The 14,036-nt window shown below is 41.7% G+C and overlaps 1 protein-coding gene across 6 annotated transcripts in view; it reads right to left on the bottom strand.

Moving 5' to 3' along the window:
* The window catches only part of mast2 (microtubule associated serine/threonine kinase 2), a 151,007-nt gene that overhangs the window by 90,003 nt on the left and 46,968 nt on the right, over positions 1-14,036 (bottom strand). The window contains exon 1 of one of the 6 annotated variants that reach the window (XM_072684313.1): positions 5,425-7,390. The exons of the other annotated variants lie outside the window; for them this stretch is intronic. Coding sequence (XP_072540414.1) covers positions 5,425-5,463 — 39 coding nt within the window. The 5' untranslated portion in view covers positions 5,464-7,390. Of the gene's footprint in view, positions 1-5,424; positions 7,391-14,036 lie in introns of those variants that run through there. 6 annotated transcript variants of the gene reach the window in all.

The following is a 14,036-nucleotide window of genomic DNA, read 5'->3' as shown; positions in this document are numbered from 1 at the left end:
CAGCTTATCCCCAATGAATGTGCTTTAACAATTTCACACACTGAAATTCAGTGGCAAAGGAGGGGGGGGGGGTTGAAAACTCACTTGTTAAACAGAGGAAAAAATGCAATATAACGTTCACAATATAAAGCTCACAGAGCAGCTGATCCTTTGGGCAGTTCATTTGAGAGAATATTCAACCTAATGGGGCTGACCGACACGTGCTGGGTCACTGCACAAAATCAGTGTGGTTAATGAAAAGTAGCAATGCGTGACTAAGAGCCTATGCCACTACAGCCGCAACGATCACCAGATGCACCCTGGCTCCAAAAACGCTTCACCTCACCTCCTCTCCAGCTCTCGCTCATTCCCTCATGCCCACTGGTACAATGGGCATGAGCCTTTAACTAAAAACTCAGCAGAGCCGGAGAGCAATTTACCAGTTTAACCTGGTGGGAAATAAGAGGAAAGCAAACGCAAGCGATCCTGTTCGGAAGCCCATCTTTCCATGCAGAGACGGTGTGTGTGCCTCAACAGTGCAGTCAATCAAATTGAAAACCTCCATTTTCACAGTTATCTGTGACTAGACAAATAAAACCGTGCACATCTAAAGAGCAGCACATTGTATACGACTTTTTTTAATCTATTCGGCTTGTGCAATTGCATTTCTGATACAGATTAGGGCTGCACAAGTGATCATTTCAGCATCATCAGTGCAATGTGTGTATGTCGAATAGTCACATCATAGGATGCAGGAATTAAATCAAACACGTCATGCAACTGGCTTGATACAAAAGGAAAATCTTCACTGTTCTTATTTTCCATGACAAAGTATTTACTAGAGCCAGATAATATCTGCCCAACTCCATTTATTTTACTCCAATCTGTGATATACAGAATGCATTATTAATATCACAACACGTTGGATCATTGATTTCTGGAGAAATCTGGTGAACGTTCCCAAGTAAACACACTGCTGCATGCATATATATTTTCTCTGCTAACCAACTGGGTCTCAAAGGGATACTAACCTTTGTTTCTATGATGCTTGATTTAGAATTCCAATCAGAGAGAGGGTTTCATGAGGAATTGACGGTTTTCAAATACACTGACTAGAGGAAATGCTTAACGAGCAGATATGTCTTTAATAGAAAGCACTATAATGGTTAGTTTGCAGAATTAAGACCATATTTGCGTGTGCATCTGCTCAAGAGGTTCAGAAATGTCTTCAGTGGATACAACAGTGACATTTCACAGATGTATTAACTTGCATATCTCAGTGAAATTAACACAACCCAAATAAATGTCTCTTAAAAGCATATATAGCTATATAGCTATACAGACTAACAGTGGTGGCTCAGCAGTTAGAGCACTGGGCAATAGATAACAGGGTTGTGGGTTCGATTCCCGGGCTCGGCAAGCTGCCACTGTTGGGCCCTTGAGGAAGGCCCTTTACCCTCTCTGCTTCCCAGGCTGGAGTTGGCTGCCCACCGCTCTGGGTGTGTGTGTACTCACTGCCCCTAGTTCACTAGTGTGCGTGTTCACTACCAAAGATGGTACACTGTACAGTGACAAATACGTGCACCTTTACCTTATATACGCATGATGCATTTTGTCAATTTGCATATCACTGGCTTGGTCACATAAGCTCCTATTGGTTTAGTAATATCATCACAAATAAAAAGCTGGCCTGATTTAGACTGAAGGACAGTGGGAATATCAGGTCAGATAATAAATGGGAAAACACTGGTGGTTTTCAGGAAGAACTGTGTATAGAGAACAACCAGACGGATGTAAAAACTAAACTGGCACAGGTTTATTCATGTGTCAAAGCCTAAAATTAATCAACAAACTCGCAAAATCAACAACGTGAAGATGAGCCTGTACAGCTTATCCAGCTGCTGCTTCTCACACACAGACTATTGTTTCTCTTCCAGCAAAAATCATTTCCCATTTTAATCCCCAGACCCAAGAGACAAGCTGGCTAGTGTTAAAGGGTTTACTGAGCAAGATGGGGGGGGGGTATAATTAAAGAACATTTATTACATATTCAAACTAACTGAGGCAGTGAATTATTATAATCCTAATGCGTTCACTACGGGGTTAAAATATATAGTCATTATATTAACAATAATGATAATATTAACAATAATAACAATATTCACAATTAAGAAACTGAAAAAATCCATAATCTAATTTGTTAATTAGCAATTTAATTATGCCTGGAATGCAGAGAACTAGACCAGATGTACAAACACTGACAAAAAAAACACCCAGACCCTGGGAGATAACTCGGGGGCATCAGAAAGATTTAATAGAAACTCCACTAAAGCCCTTTTGGGATTGGATTAGTTTATCTGGGGAATGTCTGTGATAATTTTACGCAACCCCTCAGTGATAACTCTCACCTCTGGCTGACAAGAAAATCACCACAGCTCACATGATCACATTCCCAATAGCTGCATCCAAAAGGCTGAAGAGACGCTGGCTCTTATTTCAGTCTGGGGGTAAAGCAAATTTCCAACAACAATTTGAATAATTTTTTCGCTTCACAAAGTTTTTCTCTTGTGATTTGCGAAATTTGCCTGGAAAAGGAGTTCAGACCTTGAATGCTTGCATGACCTTGGCACATGATCGCATTCACAACAGACTGTGGATCTAGATGGAGATAACATCACAGAGGAGCTCCTGTGAAAAAGAAGATTACCCCAGAACCCCATGCAAATTTAATCCCATCCAAATAGGACTTTAGTTACCCCCTTATTGGCCCACACACACACGACCACACCTTTTAAACTCCTCTCATGAACACTGACAAGTGCAGCTTTAAGTGCAGCACATTGTCTTCCCCCAGGCAGTCATATTAGGCCTCCCCCTTCCATGGCTACCCATTCCTCATTAGGCCATTAAAGAGAAGGTACTTAAATTCATAAGAGCCAATTCATCAAGCTCCAGCCGTTAGTCATCACAATCAATTTGCATGTAAAAGTGGACCTAAAGGATGGCAGAGAAACCCTCCATCGGAACGACATTGAGATGTTCTAAAAATGGATTATCCTATTTTACACCCACCCACACTGACTTGCTGTCTCGTTCATGCAGAATAGCCAAGTATGGCCCAGAGCTAACTCCAAAAAATCTGTGCATGGCTCCATCACTTTTCCACGCTCAGTGGGAGTTGAACCCCCTAAAATTCTCCCCTGCTGCCCCCAGCTTCGGCAGACAGAGAGAGCTCCATGCCTGGGGCAGAGCCCCCGATGAAGGATTTACAGAAACAAAACCCCCTACTGCACAGTTCACTGCCCAGACACAACGCAGAGCAGCTCAGCTCAGCACAACCTCACCCTGCCTCTCTGCCAGCAGCTCTGAAGCCCCACCGATACACACTAGCACAGAAAAGGGAGGCAGATACAAACTGAACTCCTAGGCTCATAGGGAGGGGTCCTCAAGTCTTGCTTGCTTTCTGTTACAAAAACAGGCAGTTTAGGTAATAAAAGTATCATTTATTACACAACAGCATTGTATCACAGTCAAGAACACTCTGCTGTACAGCATGCATTCTTCTTAAGAAGCAAAAAACTGACTTTTCTAAAAAAAAAAAACATGGATTGTTTTCCCCAGATTAAATTATATGTAAGGTTTAGAGGGTCACAACAGTACCAACACAGCTCATGTTCTTAAATCCATCATGTCATGCTGTCAACCAATCACCCCAGCTTATGCATGGTTTGCAGTACATTCAGTTATACAGCAGAACCCTGGGGTGTACAAACCAACAGGGGAAGGAGGAGATACAAACAAACAGGACAGAACAATATACTAAAGCCTTTGTGTGAGCCACGGGTAGGGGTTTGATGTATGCGAGTTAGGTGAAGTGTGCCTGCCTAGTCTACTCATCTCAGCGGGGTGCTGAAGGTGGACAAGAGCTGACCGGACACTACCCTTCATTAGAGCGGATTCCCAAAGACCAGGTTGGCCAAACGGCAAACTCCTGATTTGGAGAGCAATGTTTCATATTTCAGGATGATTTTGCTAAGACAACTTAACACACAGAGACTCCTCACATCACTGTACCCTTAGAGAAAATAAGTGTTCTTTGTTTTGCAGATAAGAGACAAGGTTGGCATGAACGCATCAGTTCTACTCAGTCTTTCCACTTTTTCTCAAAGCTGACTTCAATCAAAATGGCACAGCATCGATCGACTAACCTCTGTGGTCTAGACTTGGGTTTACATTTACTCTATTAGACATATATTAGGGTCATATCATCATAATTAACCAGATAGACGTCCCCCTTGAGAACTATGTGGTACATTGCACCACTTCCATTGTACCACCATTTGCTGCACAGAAGGCTGAACAGAAAGAAAAAGAAAAACACACATGAAAATAACTATATCCCTAGAACCTCCAAAGGCTGTCATTTACTGCGGACACTGCTGCACATGATCACATAATGCAGTTTCGGGATTGAAGAAATGACTGCTCTTTCTTGGTTTATAGTTTTGGTTCACACCAGACTATGGTTATACTTTTCTTACAAGCCAACCACAATTTCTGAAAGGCCTTAAAAAGTACAGTTACTATTAGGGACGTCCTGATCTAGATTTTATACTGATAGTACTTTTATACTGAGTAATCAGGCTTAACCAGTCTATTCTGTAGTTTTCTAAATAACAGCCATACATTGCACACCCAAATAACAATTCAACTTAGGCAAACTGCTCTAGACTACCTACAAATGTAGTCATCATCATTTTTACTATGTGATTAGATTAGGCTAAGCTGATTATTTAAGTTTCTTTAACCCTCTGGAGTCTATGAACACGCCGGTGCAAGCCTGTTCTTAAGGTTACATCTTACTGCAAGATCCGGAGTTACAAGGCTGTGAAGACAAGTCGAGATTCTTGTCTCTGCCTCTTGCTCAGTCTAACACTTGCCCGGCCAAGGCACTTTTAATAGGAATGCATTTTTTATCCCAACTGATATTAAATTGGCTCAGTAGCCTTACAAACATGGTTACAAATTCTACTGGCAAGTGTTTAAGATGCCTAGTTAAATAATGGTTTCCTCACAAAACATTAGCAAGGAAGCACGGTTGAGTGTGAGCTGTGCAAATTAAATTCAGAGGGACTCCTCAAAATGTGCTCATATTACATATGGTATGTGTGGGAATAGCAAATCCCTTGCTACATTATGAACCACATGCCAAAAGACAAAAGTGGAATGCAGGTTCTGTGGGCAACAACATATTTGAAATGAGCTGCACCAAGGTTTGCTTAAGAAATTCAGTCATTTGGAATCCATTTAGATCATTCTTAACTAGTGAAACATGTTTTGGTAACGTTTCTCAAATACTGCTTCAATTGAGCGGTTAATGCTAATGTAGCAAATAGAAACCAGAAGTACCCACATGGGACATCTTCAAAAAGGAAGAAATCTTACCTGGAGACCTCTCCGTCTTAGTATACTGGAGTCATCCATTCTGCTGTCGTCTCCTAGATCAACTTCAGATATGCCGTTTTAACACCCCGTTTAAAAGAGCACGAAGGTTCTTCACCTAAGCTTCTGGATAAGACCAAACCAACCAGCACTTTTCAGCTTATCCACAGTAGTGGCACCAGAGGGGAACGATATGCCATGAATGGGCAGAGCGCAGACAGAAGCAGATTGGAAGACGGCGCAGAGTTCACCCAGTTAGTGAGTCGACTGCCGTTGTTCAGTTCCCAGATGAAGACTCATCAGTGTATGCTAGTGGAAAATGACCTCATCTGCATTGGTATTCATCATATCCACATCCAGTATGTAAAACATTCTTTGATGGCCCTTTGAACTATGACTATTCAGTGCAGTAATTCTTCATTGAAAAAGTCAGTGTTCCTTTTCTTGCACGATGCAGATTCTGTGCGTAGTCTAGATTAGAGTCTTGCTGATATTCAAAGAAAATACATGGGCAAAAAATGTGCCTCTCTTGAGTAGTGGTAGCTCAGTAGTTCATGCTGTCTTCTATCTGATTTTGCACATTTCTTATGCAAAGCACTTCAGGCAACAGCCTTTAGAACAGCATGTCTCCGCTCTCTCGCTCGGTCAGCCTCTCAGGACAACAAATGGAGTGTTTGGCCCATCTCAACAAGGGCCGTAGAGCAGCTCTACCAGACATTCTTTGCTCTCTACCATTCTCGCTCTTTTTCCGCTGATTCCCATAAGGACCGATTCCTATGGAAACCCCAGCCTCTGCACAACCCGTGGGCATTTAATGACGAGAACGGCAGCTTAGTGAATTAAAATAGTGTAATATTCAAGATGCCGTTGTCCTCCTTCTCTCAAAGTCTTATTACAGTAGGAGATTCCGTCTAAGCACACAGGTTCCCAACATAGATATCCATTCATATCATCAGGACCACTCCCCTCCGAGACTGAAAAAAAAACAATTATAGTAATAAAAAAATAAAAAAAAGAAAGAAATTTAAACTATCTACACGTCCATCATTGCCTGTGGCTTGCTGTCTAAATAACAGTCCTCTCAAAAGCTTAACACTTGAAAAGCTCTCAACCACCAGTTTGTACTATATTTTTAGGGAACAGTTGTTTGATAGACCCCCCCCCAAAAAAAAGAAATACAAAAATTGAGGTTTAAAACAAAAACAAACCTCACAAAAATGCTGCCCACACTCTGAGCTGATCTGGAAAGGGTCCACAGCTGAAGAAGCGCAGTCTTGAGCAGCCCACTGACAGTACAAGGCAAACAACAACTCCGCTCAGACCTGCATGGCTAGGTTCCAATCCCCAAAATCGAGGCAGCGAAGGAAGCGGGCTCCTTACTGACCAGAGGAACAGATGAAGAGGCTGATCCAGCAAGTCTCTGTCTTTTCCTATGCGGTCACAGTAAAGCTGCAGTCACATAGCCATTCTTCCATTTTCTCCCACCATATCTCGCTCGTTTCCTACAGCCTGCTTCTATCAGACACTTCAGCCACCTGGTCCGACTCCGGGCAAAAACCGCTTACCGGAAAACGCTCCGGATCCGGAACAGCTGCATAGACAGAGAGGAGTAATCCATGCATGCGAAAGAGCAGCGAAAGAAGAGTGGTACTTAGTGTCTATTCATGTAGGTCATTACCACAGCCTTTGAAGCAGTCCACCATGCTTGTGAATGGGGTGCCTGCCAGAGAGGCTGCCACAGCAGTGTCACAGTCGCTAGCGATTCTGTCCGTCCTCTATCCTGCAGTTCATCTACAAACACTATTCTGCCAGAATACGGTGACAGGACAGCACATGATCTAGTGAATCAAAGGTGGGCTTTTCTTCTCCGCTGGAGCTGAGCCCAAGACCCACCTTCAGTCTGTTTTTCTGCATTCTCTGTGTTCCTCACATGCCTCTGTCTTCCTCCTCTGCTCACCGCACAGGAGCGTCCGCTGCACACAACACACTCGGTCTCTCCTATCAGCCAGGCAACACATCCAGCCAGCCAATCGGAGCCGAAGCAAGCTAGTATGCATTTACATATTATGAATGGGGGAGCTCAAAGGCTCCGCCTTTCCACTCTCCTGCTTCCTGCACAGCCCTGCCATTCTAGTCCCAACACAGAGCCAGATTCAACCCAAATGCACATGAAAAACCATGCATTCCTCTCCAACACACGGCTGTCAGGCGCTCCCACACAATGAATAAATAATGACTCTGCTGATCTGCGATTAATTATTCAGTCCCACTGTTTGAATGGAATCACTCAGTGCTTAACACCCCGATGTCTTTATTGGGTCTGTTTGCTAACCGCTGCATACAGTAAACATGTTTTAATAGGACTGTGCTGTGCAGATAGGCTCTTTTGTTCTGTCCTCTGGGGGACTAGAGGGATATGAAAGAGACAGATTAATATCCATAGCCAGTGCATTTTCAGAGCAGCGACTCATTATTACCTAACCTCTCTCCCTCGCATGCTCTTGCTCTGCTATCCCTGCTCATGATGATGATACCTAGCAAAACCACAACGATGCTGAGCACAGAGAAATCTGGAGATACACAGGAAGGGAAGAGACAACGAAGAGGGAAAGAAAAACGTGTTAGGAAAATGACAAAGGGGGAGATAAGAGAATGTGCAAAGAAAGACGAAGGTGGAGGTGAAAACAAGGACATATGTGAAGTAAGAATGAGAGAAGGCTGGGGAGTAGTGATGCTCAGATATGTGAATTGGGCCAATGTCAATAATCTGACCATGTCTATTAGCGCTCATACATAAACATTTACGAAAAGTAGATACTGTGACTACATCTACCTAGATTAGCATTATAAAGGAATAAATGTATGTGTAGGGGAATAAAATGCAAATAAAATGTAGATTTGTGATAAATACGCCTTTCGGACTGCATTGTGCATGCCCAGTACAAATCAGGCAGTAATAAACCTAAAAACCCCAGTGAGCAAAGCAAAGGCCACAGTGACAAGGAAAAACCTTGAGAGGAAACAAAAAACAACAGGGACCCAACCTCCTCTGGTCAAAACTACCAATAAATTACTGATAAAAAGGTCACTGCACCATCACATAAGATTGTTCCTCTGCTGGTGTGCTGATAAAATCAAAATATAACTAATATAATCATTGTAGCGATGGTCAAAAAAATTAGCTATTAGCTAAAAATAGCTATGACTCCACTCACTAGCTAGGACTAAATCAGTAATGTACAAACGGTAACCTGTGAGAAAAAAAAAAAAAGGGAAAAAAAAAGTGTATTTTGTAAAATTATTAAATTTTTAAATGTATATTTATGCCTAATGCCAGGCATGAGCTAGAGGAGCATAAAGCCCCCAGCATTGCGCTGTGGAGCAGTGGAACAGTGTTCTCTGGAATGATGGTTCTCCATCCTATACTTTTAGAACGATGATCATCTAACATCCTGACCTCATTAACGTTCAGTCATTGAACTTAACTGAATCCTCACAGCAATGCTCCTAAATCTAGTAGAAAGCCTTCCCTGGACAGTAGAGACAGTTACATCAATAATACCAGGACGAACAATTTTTAACATCTTTGATTTCAGAAAGAACAATAAATAAGCAGGTGTTCCAATATTTATTGTGAAGAAATTAGTCCTATAGAAAACAAGTGAGAGACATCCCAGAAATCTGGGTTGTTGTATAGCTGGCAGGAGAAGAGATTCAGGTATAACACCCTAAAAGCTCTATATATACACTAACATACAAGACCACACATCACATGATTATGTAAAAAAAAAAAAAAAAAATAGAATAGCCCTTTATCTAATCTGTGCACTGAGGAGCAGAACTCTGCCTATCGCTGCGTCCCGACAGCTGTTAGAACGGAGCATATTGTCTTGGAAATAGCCTTCCTTGCTTTGCACCATAATCAGACACGTCTGTGGCATGAGGAACGCCAGGCACATTATTTTTAGCCAGCGCTCTGATTTATGTGTCCAGAGTGATAAAGTAGACAAATGTCACCTCGGTCTAATAGTGGTCTATTCTAAAAGGGATGTAAACATTTATAGCACTACTCAGTTAAGCCACCTAACAGTGGAGGACAGATTTATGCCTACAGTGTGCCTGTCAACACAAACAGAAGGAGAAGGGAAATAAAATGCCTTCCTAATGGGCAGTGACTAAGCAGTTATCCACCAGTGAAGGATAAAATAACTAGATATCTTAAAAGATGATTTAATTACAATCTGTGGACAAGGACTGTCCACAAAGTGTCTTCCATCCAACCCCCTCAGTTACAAACAGCAGTGTTCCGTTACCTCAGTAAGTCGCAGATGTAACTTGGTTCAGGGAGGCACTCTCTGCCATGAAAAGCTGACTCATTCCAGAGTAATGATCTTGTCTGAGACACAACACAGCCGGGGCCCTGCCAACGTGCTATGAATACTACTTGTGCTTCAGCTCAGATAAAGACAACGATGGAGATCTATGGGGATAGTTTCAAAGATGATCAGACATTATCCAGCAAGCCCAAGTAAGCATTCATTTCAAATGCATTCAGTAGCATAACAATACATGTCCACCTCTGGAAGGCAGAGAAAAATGACAGTTTCCATGACCTTAGACATTGCTAAAGACATTGCTGCAAAGACTACTTCCAGATAGTGGTTCGTACACTAGATAGATGGTCATTTTTGGCACAGTGTGGTATAGGCTCAGGACTTTTATTCTGAAATTTGAAGTCTGTGAGACCAAAAAGGAGCTAGCAGCTTCCCCTTCTCTGTTTCTTCTTATATGGAAGCCCAGCTTTGGCTGAATAGGGTTAGTCTTTGCTGTTTGCTAGGTGCATCATGTCTGTAGGTTACTCTGATCATGAGATATGAAGCCTAGAATACTGGTGGTGTAGGAATGGGGTTTAGCCTAAATGCGATCCTAGTATCACAGCTGCAGAAAAAGGGTTGCACTGGAAATTGCCCAGAAAGAACCTCACCTCCAAGTACATGCACTTAGAACAGAATGCCAAACAAAATGGGGAGCCAGACAGAAGATGATCGAGAGGACACTTCAGCAGCAAAAAGCCCTGACCTGGATTGTCTCACAAAAACAGAAAAGCACGCCATATGATTCCAACATGGCAAGACCCAGACATTTTGGAATCTGTTAGCACAGGTCTAAGACCACTGCTGGAGTTCACTGCTGTCCTCTCAGGTGAGTTGTGCCTGAACACAACCCTCATGTTGGTGAATGAGGAATACTCCAACCTGATACAAGTCCTAGAAAACTATGCTAGACATCATGAACATCTATATTTATGAGAGAGGAACAAGATACAGGTCTACCACCAGCAAGAAAGAGAAAGAGGTTACTGGCCAGTTTCCACTATTCGACCTGAAGATGCAAAAGGAGTTGCACTGAACAGCTATTTGCTGGTTCCTAAAATTAATAGATCCACTCATCTGGTGCAAAGTAGGGCTGGGCAATACATATGTAAATATCAATATAGTCTAAAGAACTATTTCATACAATACCATATTCACAATGTCACACCAGCTACACAGGCTACCATCTGTGTGTGCTTTACTTTCAGAAGAGAATGTATATGGATTGGTGTGGAAATGGCTTGGTTTTCAGAGGGGGAAAACAATTCAGATTTTTTGTCGGATTTGGACATCTTGGGGGTTCACATTCGTGAATGTAAGTGCCCTGTATGTGTAATGTGAACGAACCTGCCCCAGTACAGGCAAAGAGGCCGCTCACATTCATGTTGTATGCTCACAAATCAGATACTTATCTGATCTAGGGCCACATATGATAGTAACTCAAATTTGATTAAATAAATAAATCAATAATAAGATCTGTGCCACATTACAGCGCTAAATAAAATAAATAAATGAATACATACAAACCAGAACAGCTTGACTTTCGGGTCTCCCTGGACAAGAGTAAGCTAATTTATCATTCACACACACACACAACATACTAATATAATCCCTGTCCACATGACTTTGTCTAAATAAAAGGTCTGTCCAAGTACGGTTCACACAAACATGAAACCAACAACACAGGAGTGATACCACTTCAGTATTGGGTGGGTGGATAATGAAAGCGGTAGAGAGATAAAGCTAACCTGATAGCAGAAACGGGTGCAATAAATCTGATACGGCACCACAAATTTGTGGACGACCCCGCAAACAAACGCTCACCTCTGGGAGAGGGTATGAAAACAAACCAGATGCTCCCTCAGGCAAGAAAACATGTCAGTTCAAAGAACAAGCTTCTCTCTGCCACAGTGGCATCAGCACTCAAATGAATGTGTGTATGTGGTAAGGGTGTGTGTGTCCTGAGCCAAGCTATAAATGACAGATTAAAACAGACTTGCTCAACAGCTTCTTATTAACATCCACAGGAAAACAAAAAAAAATATTTAAAGAAAAATAAATGTAGGAGTCACAGAAATCTACAAGCTAAGTTGGAATGAATGCATCTTCACCTCCACATTCCAACCACATTCTTCTTCACGGTTACACGCGGTTTAATACCAGCTACTGACAGACTTTCCAAGGCCTACCACTGGAATAGAGGGTATGCATGTGAGTCTCTGCGGCCACGCCCAACGAGTGGCAGCATATGTATTCAGCTCCAATGCTACCAGCACAAAAACGAGAGAGCTGCTGTGTGACTGACCGTACAAACAGATTCAGAAAGAATTCAGAGCTGTCCTTGCAGACTGCTGAAAGCTAAAGAGAAAAGAAACAAAAGGATTACTGTAGACAAAGTGAAAAGAAAGGCAGCCTAGGCTTTGGAACACCCAGCATTTTACATTTTTATGGCATTTTAACTTTCGTGGGGCGATTTTGAACTAGAACTGAACATGACAATATTTTAACATATCATGATGCATTTGGCTACCGTGAATGCATGTCGGAGTGTAATTCACCTAAATTGCATTGTATGTATATCATGAATATCACAATCGCTCACCCCTACTCTGAACCTTTAATTTCTCAACCCGTTGTCATCACTATGCTATTACATATAAAGCATAGTGGAGACATGCTGCACATTACAGATAACTGATATCCTGCTATTGCTGTAGAGTGGTGGGGAAATATGCAAACCTGTGTGAGTGCACAGGCTTATTATAGATTCCTGAGAAAAACAGAAACTGTCTGAACCTGTCTGCAGTCATCTCGATCAACATGCATGTTCCTTTAAAAAAAAACAAAAAAAATGCAGTTTCTGCACTGTAGTTGTAGGGTTTCCCCCCCAGTGTATTATACAGCAGACAGCCCTCTGGGCCTATTTTGTCCACCCGCAGGGCTTCTGTCTGGGGAAAAATGAATAAATTATGGAGTTCTGTTAATGTGCTCTTAATGGATTCATTGATTTCTTTCAAACGAAAATAAACATTTAAATAATATTTGTTTAAAACATAAGACAATTCTATTGTAAGCCTTACCATGTTATGCACAGATCAGCCATAACATTAAAGCTTCATTTAAAAGTCAAGTGAATTAATTATCGCACCTGCCATGAAATGAGATTTACATATTAGGGGGCAAGTGAACAGTCAGTTCTCGAAGTTCATGAAGGAAAAATGGGCGAGAGAAAGGATCTGAGTGACTTTGACAAGAGCCGAATTGACAACCGATTTCATTAATTTGTTGGCACGAGGGGGAAGGTGGTTATAATAATGCGGTTAACTGATGTATATTGTCATTGTCCAATGAAAAACATGCATCTCCAAAATGGTGACTTTACAAGAGGAGGCAAAAATGTTTAAAGGTCTCCAACACTGATAGAGCAGAGATGGAGCAGAGAAACCACAGTCACAATTGATAAATTTGTCCCCCCAAAAAAGTTTCAATCACAATGACAAATCCAGATTAATTCAATGTCTTTAACATGGGACCCTAAAACACAACTACTTGCCTACACAAGTATCTCTTGTAATGGCCCATTTAGGTCTGTGTGGAAAGCAGCACACCTCCCATCCTCCAAGGGGTATTATCAGAAGCTGGCAGACGCAGACTGAAACAGCTAATTCACAGTGTACTTGCCTGAAAGCAGCAGTAGAGAGAGCTGGCACAGGCATCATCAAAGAAAAAGCATCGTCAGGGGGACTGATAAAACGCTGAGCAAGCTTCAGGCCACAAAATAAAAATAAATAAATACTAGAACTCTTAAGAAGAGTAATGCCCACAGAACAGAGCTGGCAGTGATATAGTATGTGAGAAATCACTAAACAAGGAGTGAAATGGCTGGTCTGGAAAGTACAGTAATAGTACAGCAGTTTCCCAACAGGTTAAAGTTTTATTTTCAAATTAAATTAATGTGTGATACTTAACCGGAGCTAACTGTAACCATGGTGGAAGTTCAACAGAGTAATATAGTAAGTATCAGAGTTATTAAAACAGCTTAAATTGTAGTCAAATATCAAAAACGGCACATCATAACCCAACTAACTCTGTTTGAGCTTAGCAAACAGCATCTAACTCTAAAGCTCAAGCTCACAGTAAAACAGTTTGGAAAATGCTAATGGTAATTCACATGGATAATCAAGTATCAACATTTGGTTTTTGATGCTCTAGTAGGCACATCGCAGCATGATGGAGCATCTT

The sequence above is a fragment of the Salminus brasiliensis genome, chromosome 7, assembly GCF_030463535.1.
Source record: "Salminus brasiliensis chromosome 7, fSalBra1.hap2, whole genome shotgun sequence".
NCBI classification, from domain to species: Eukaryota; Metazoa; Chordata; class Actinopteri; order Characiformes; family Bryconidae; genus Salminus; species Salminus brasiliensis.
The sequence above is the reverse complement of the archived record's forward strand: the minus strand, read 5'-3'. Positions and strand labels throughout refer to the sequence as shown.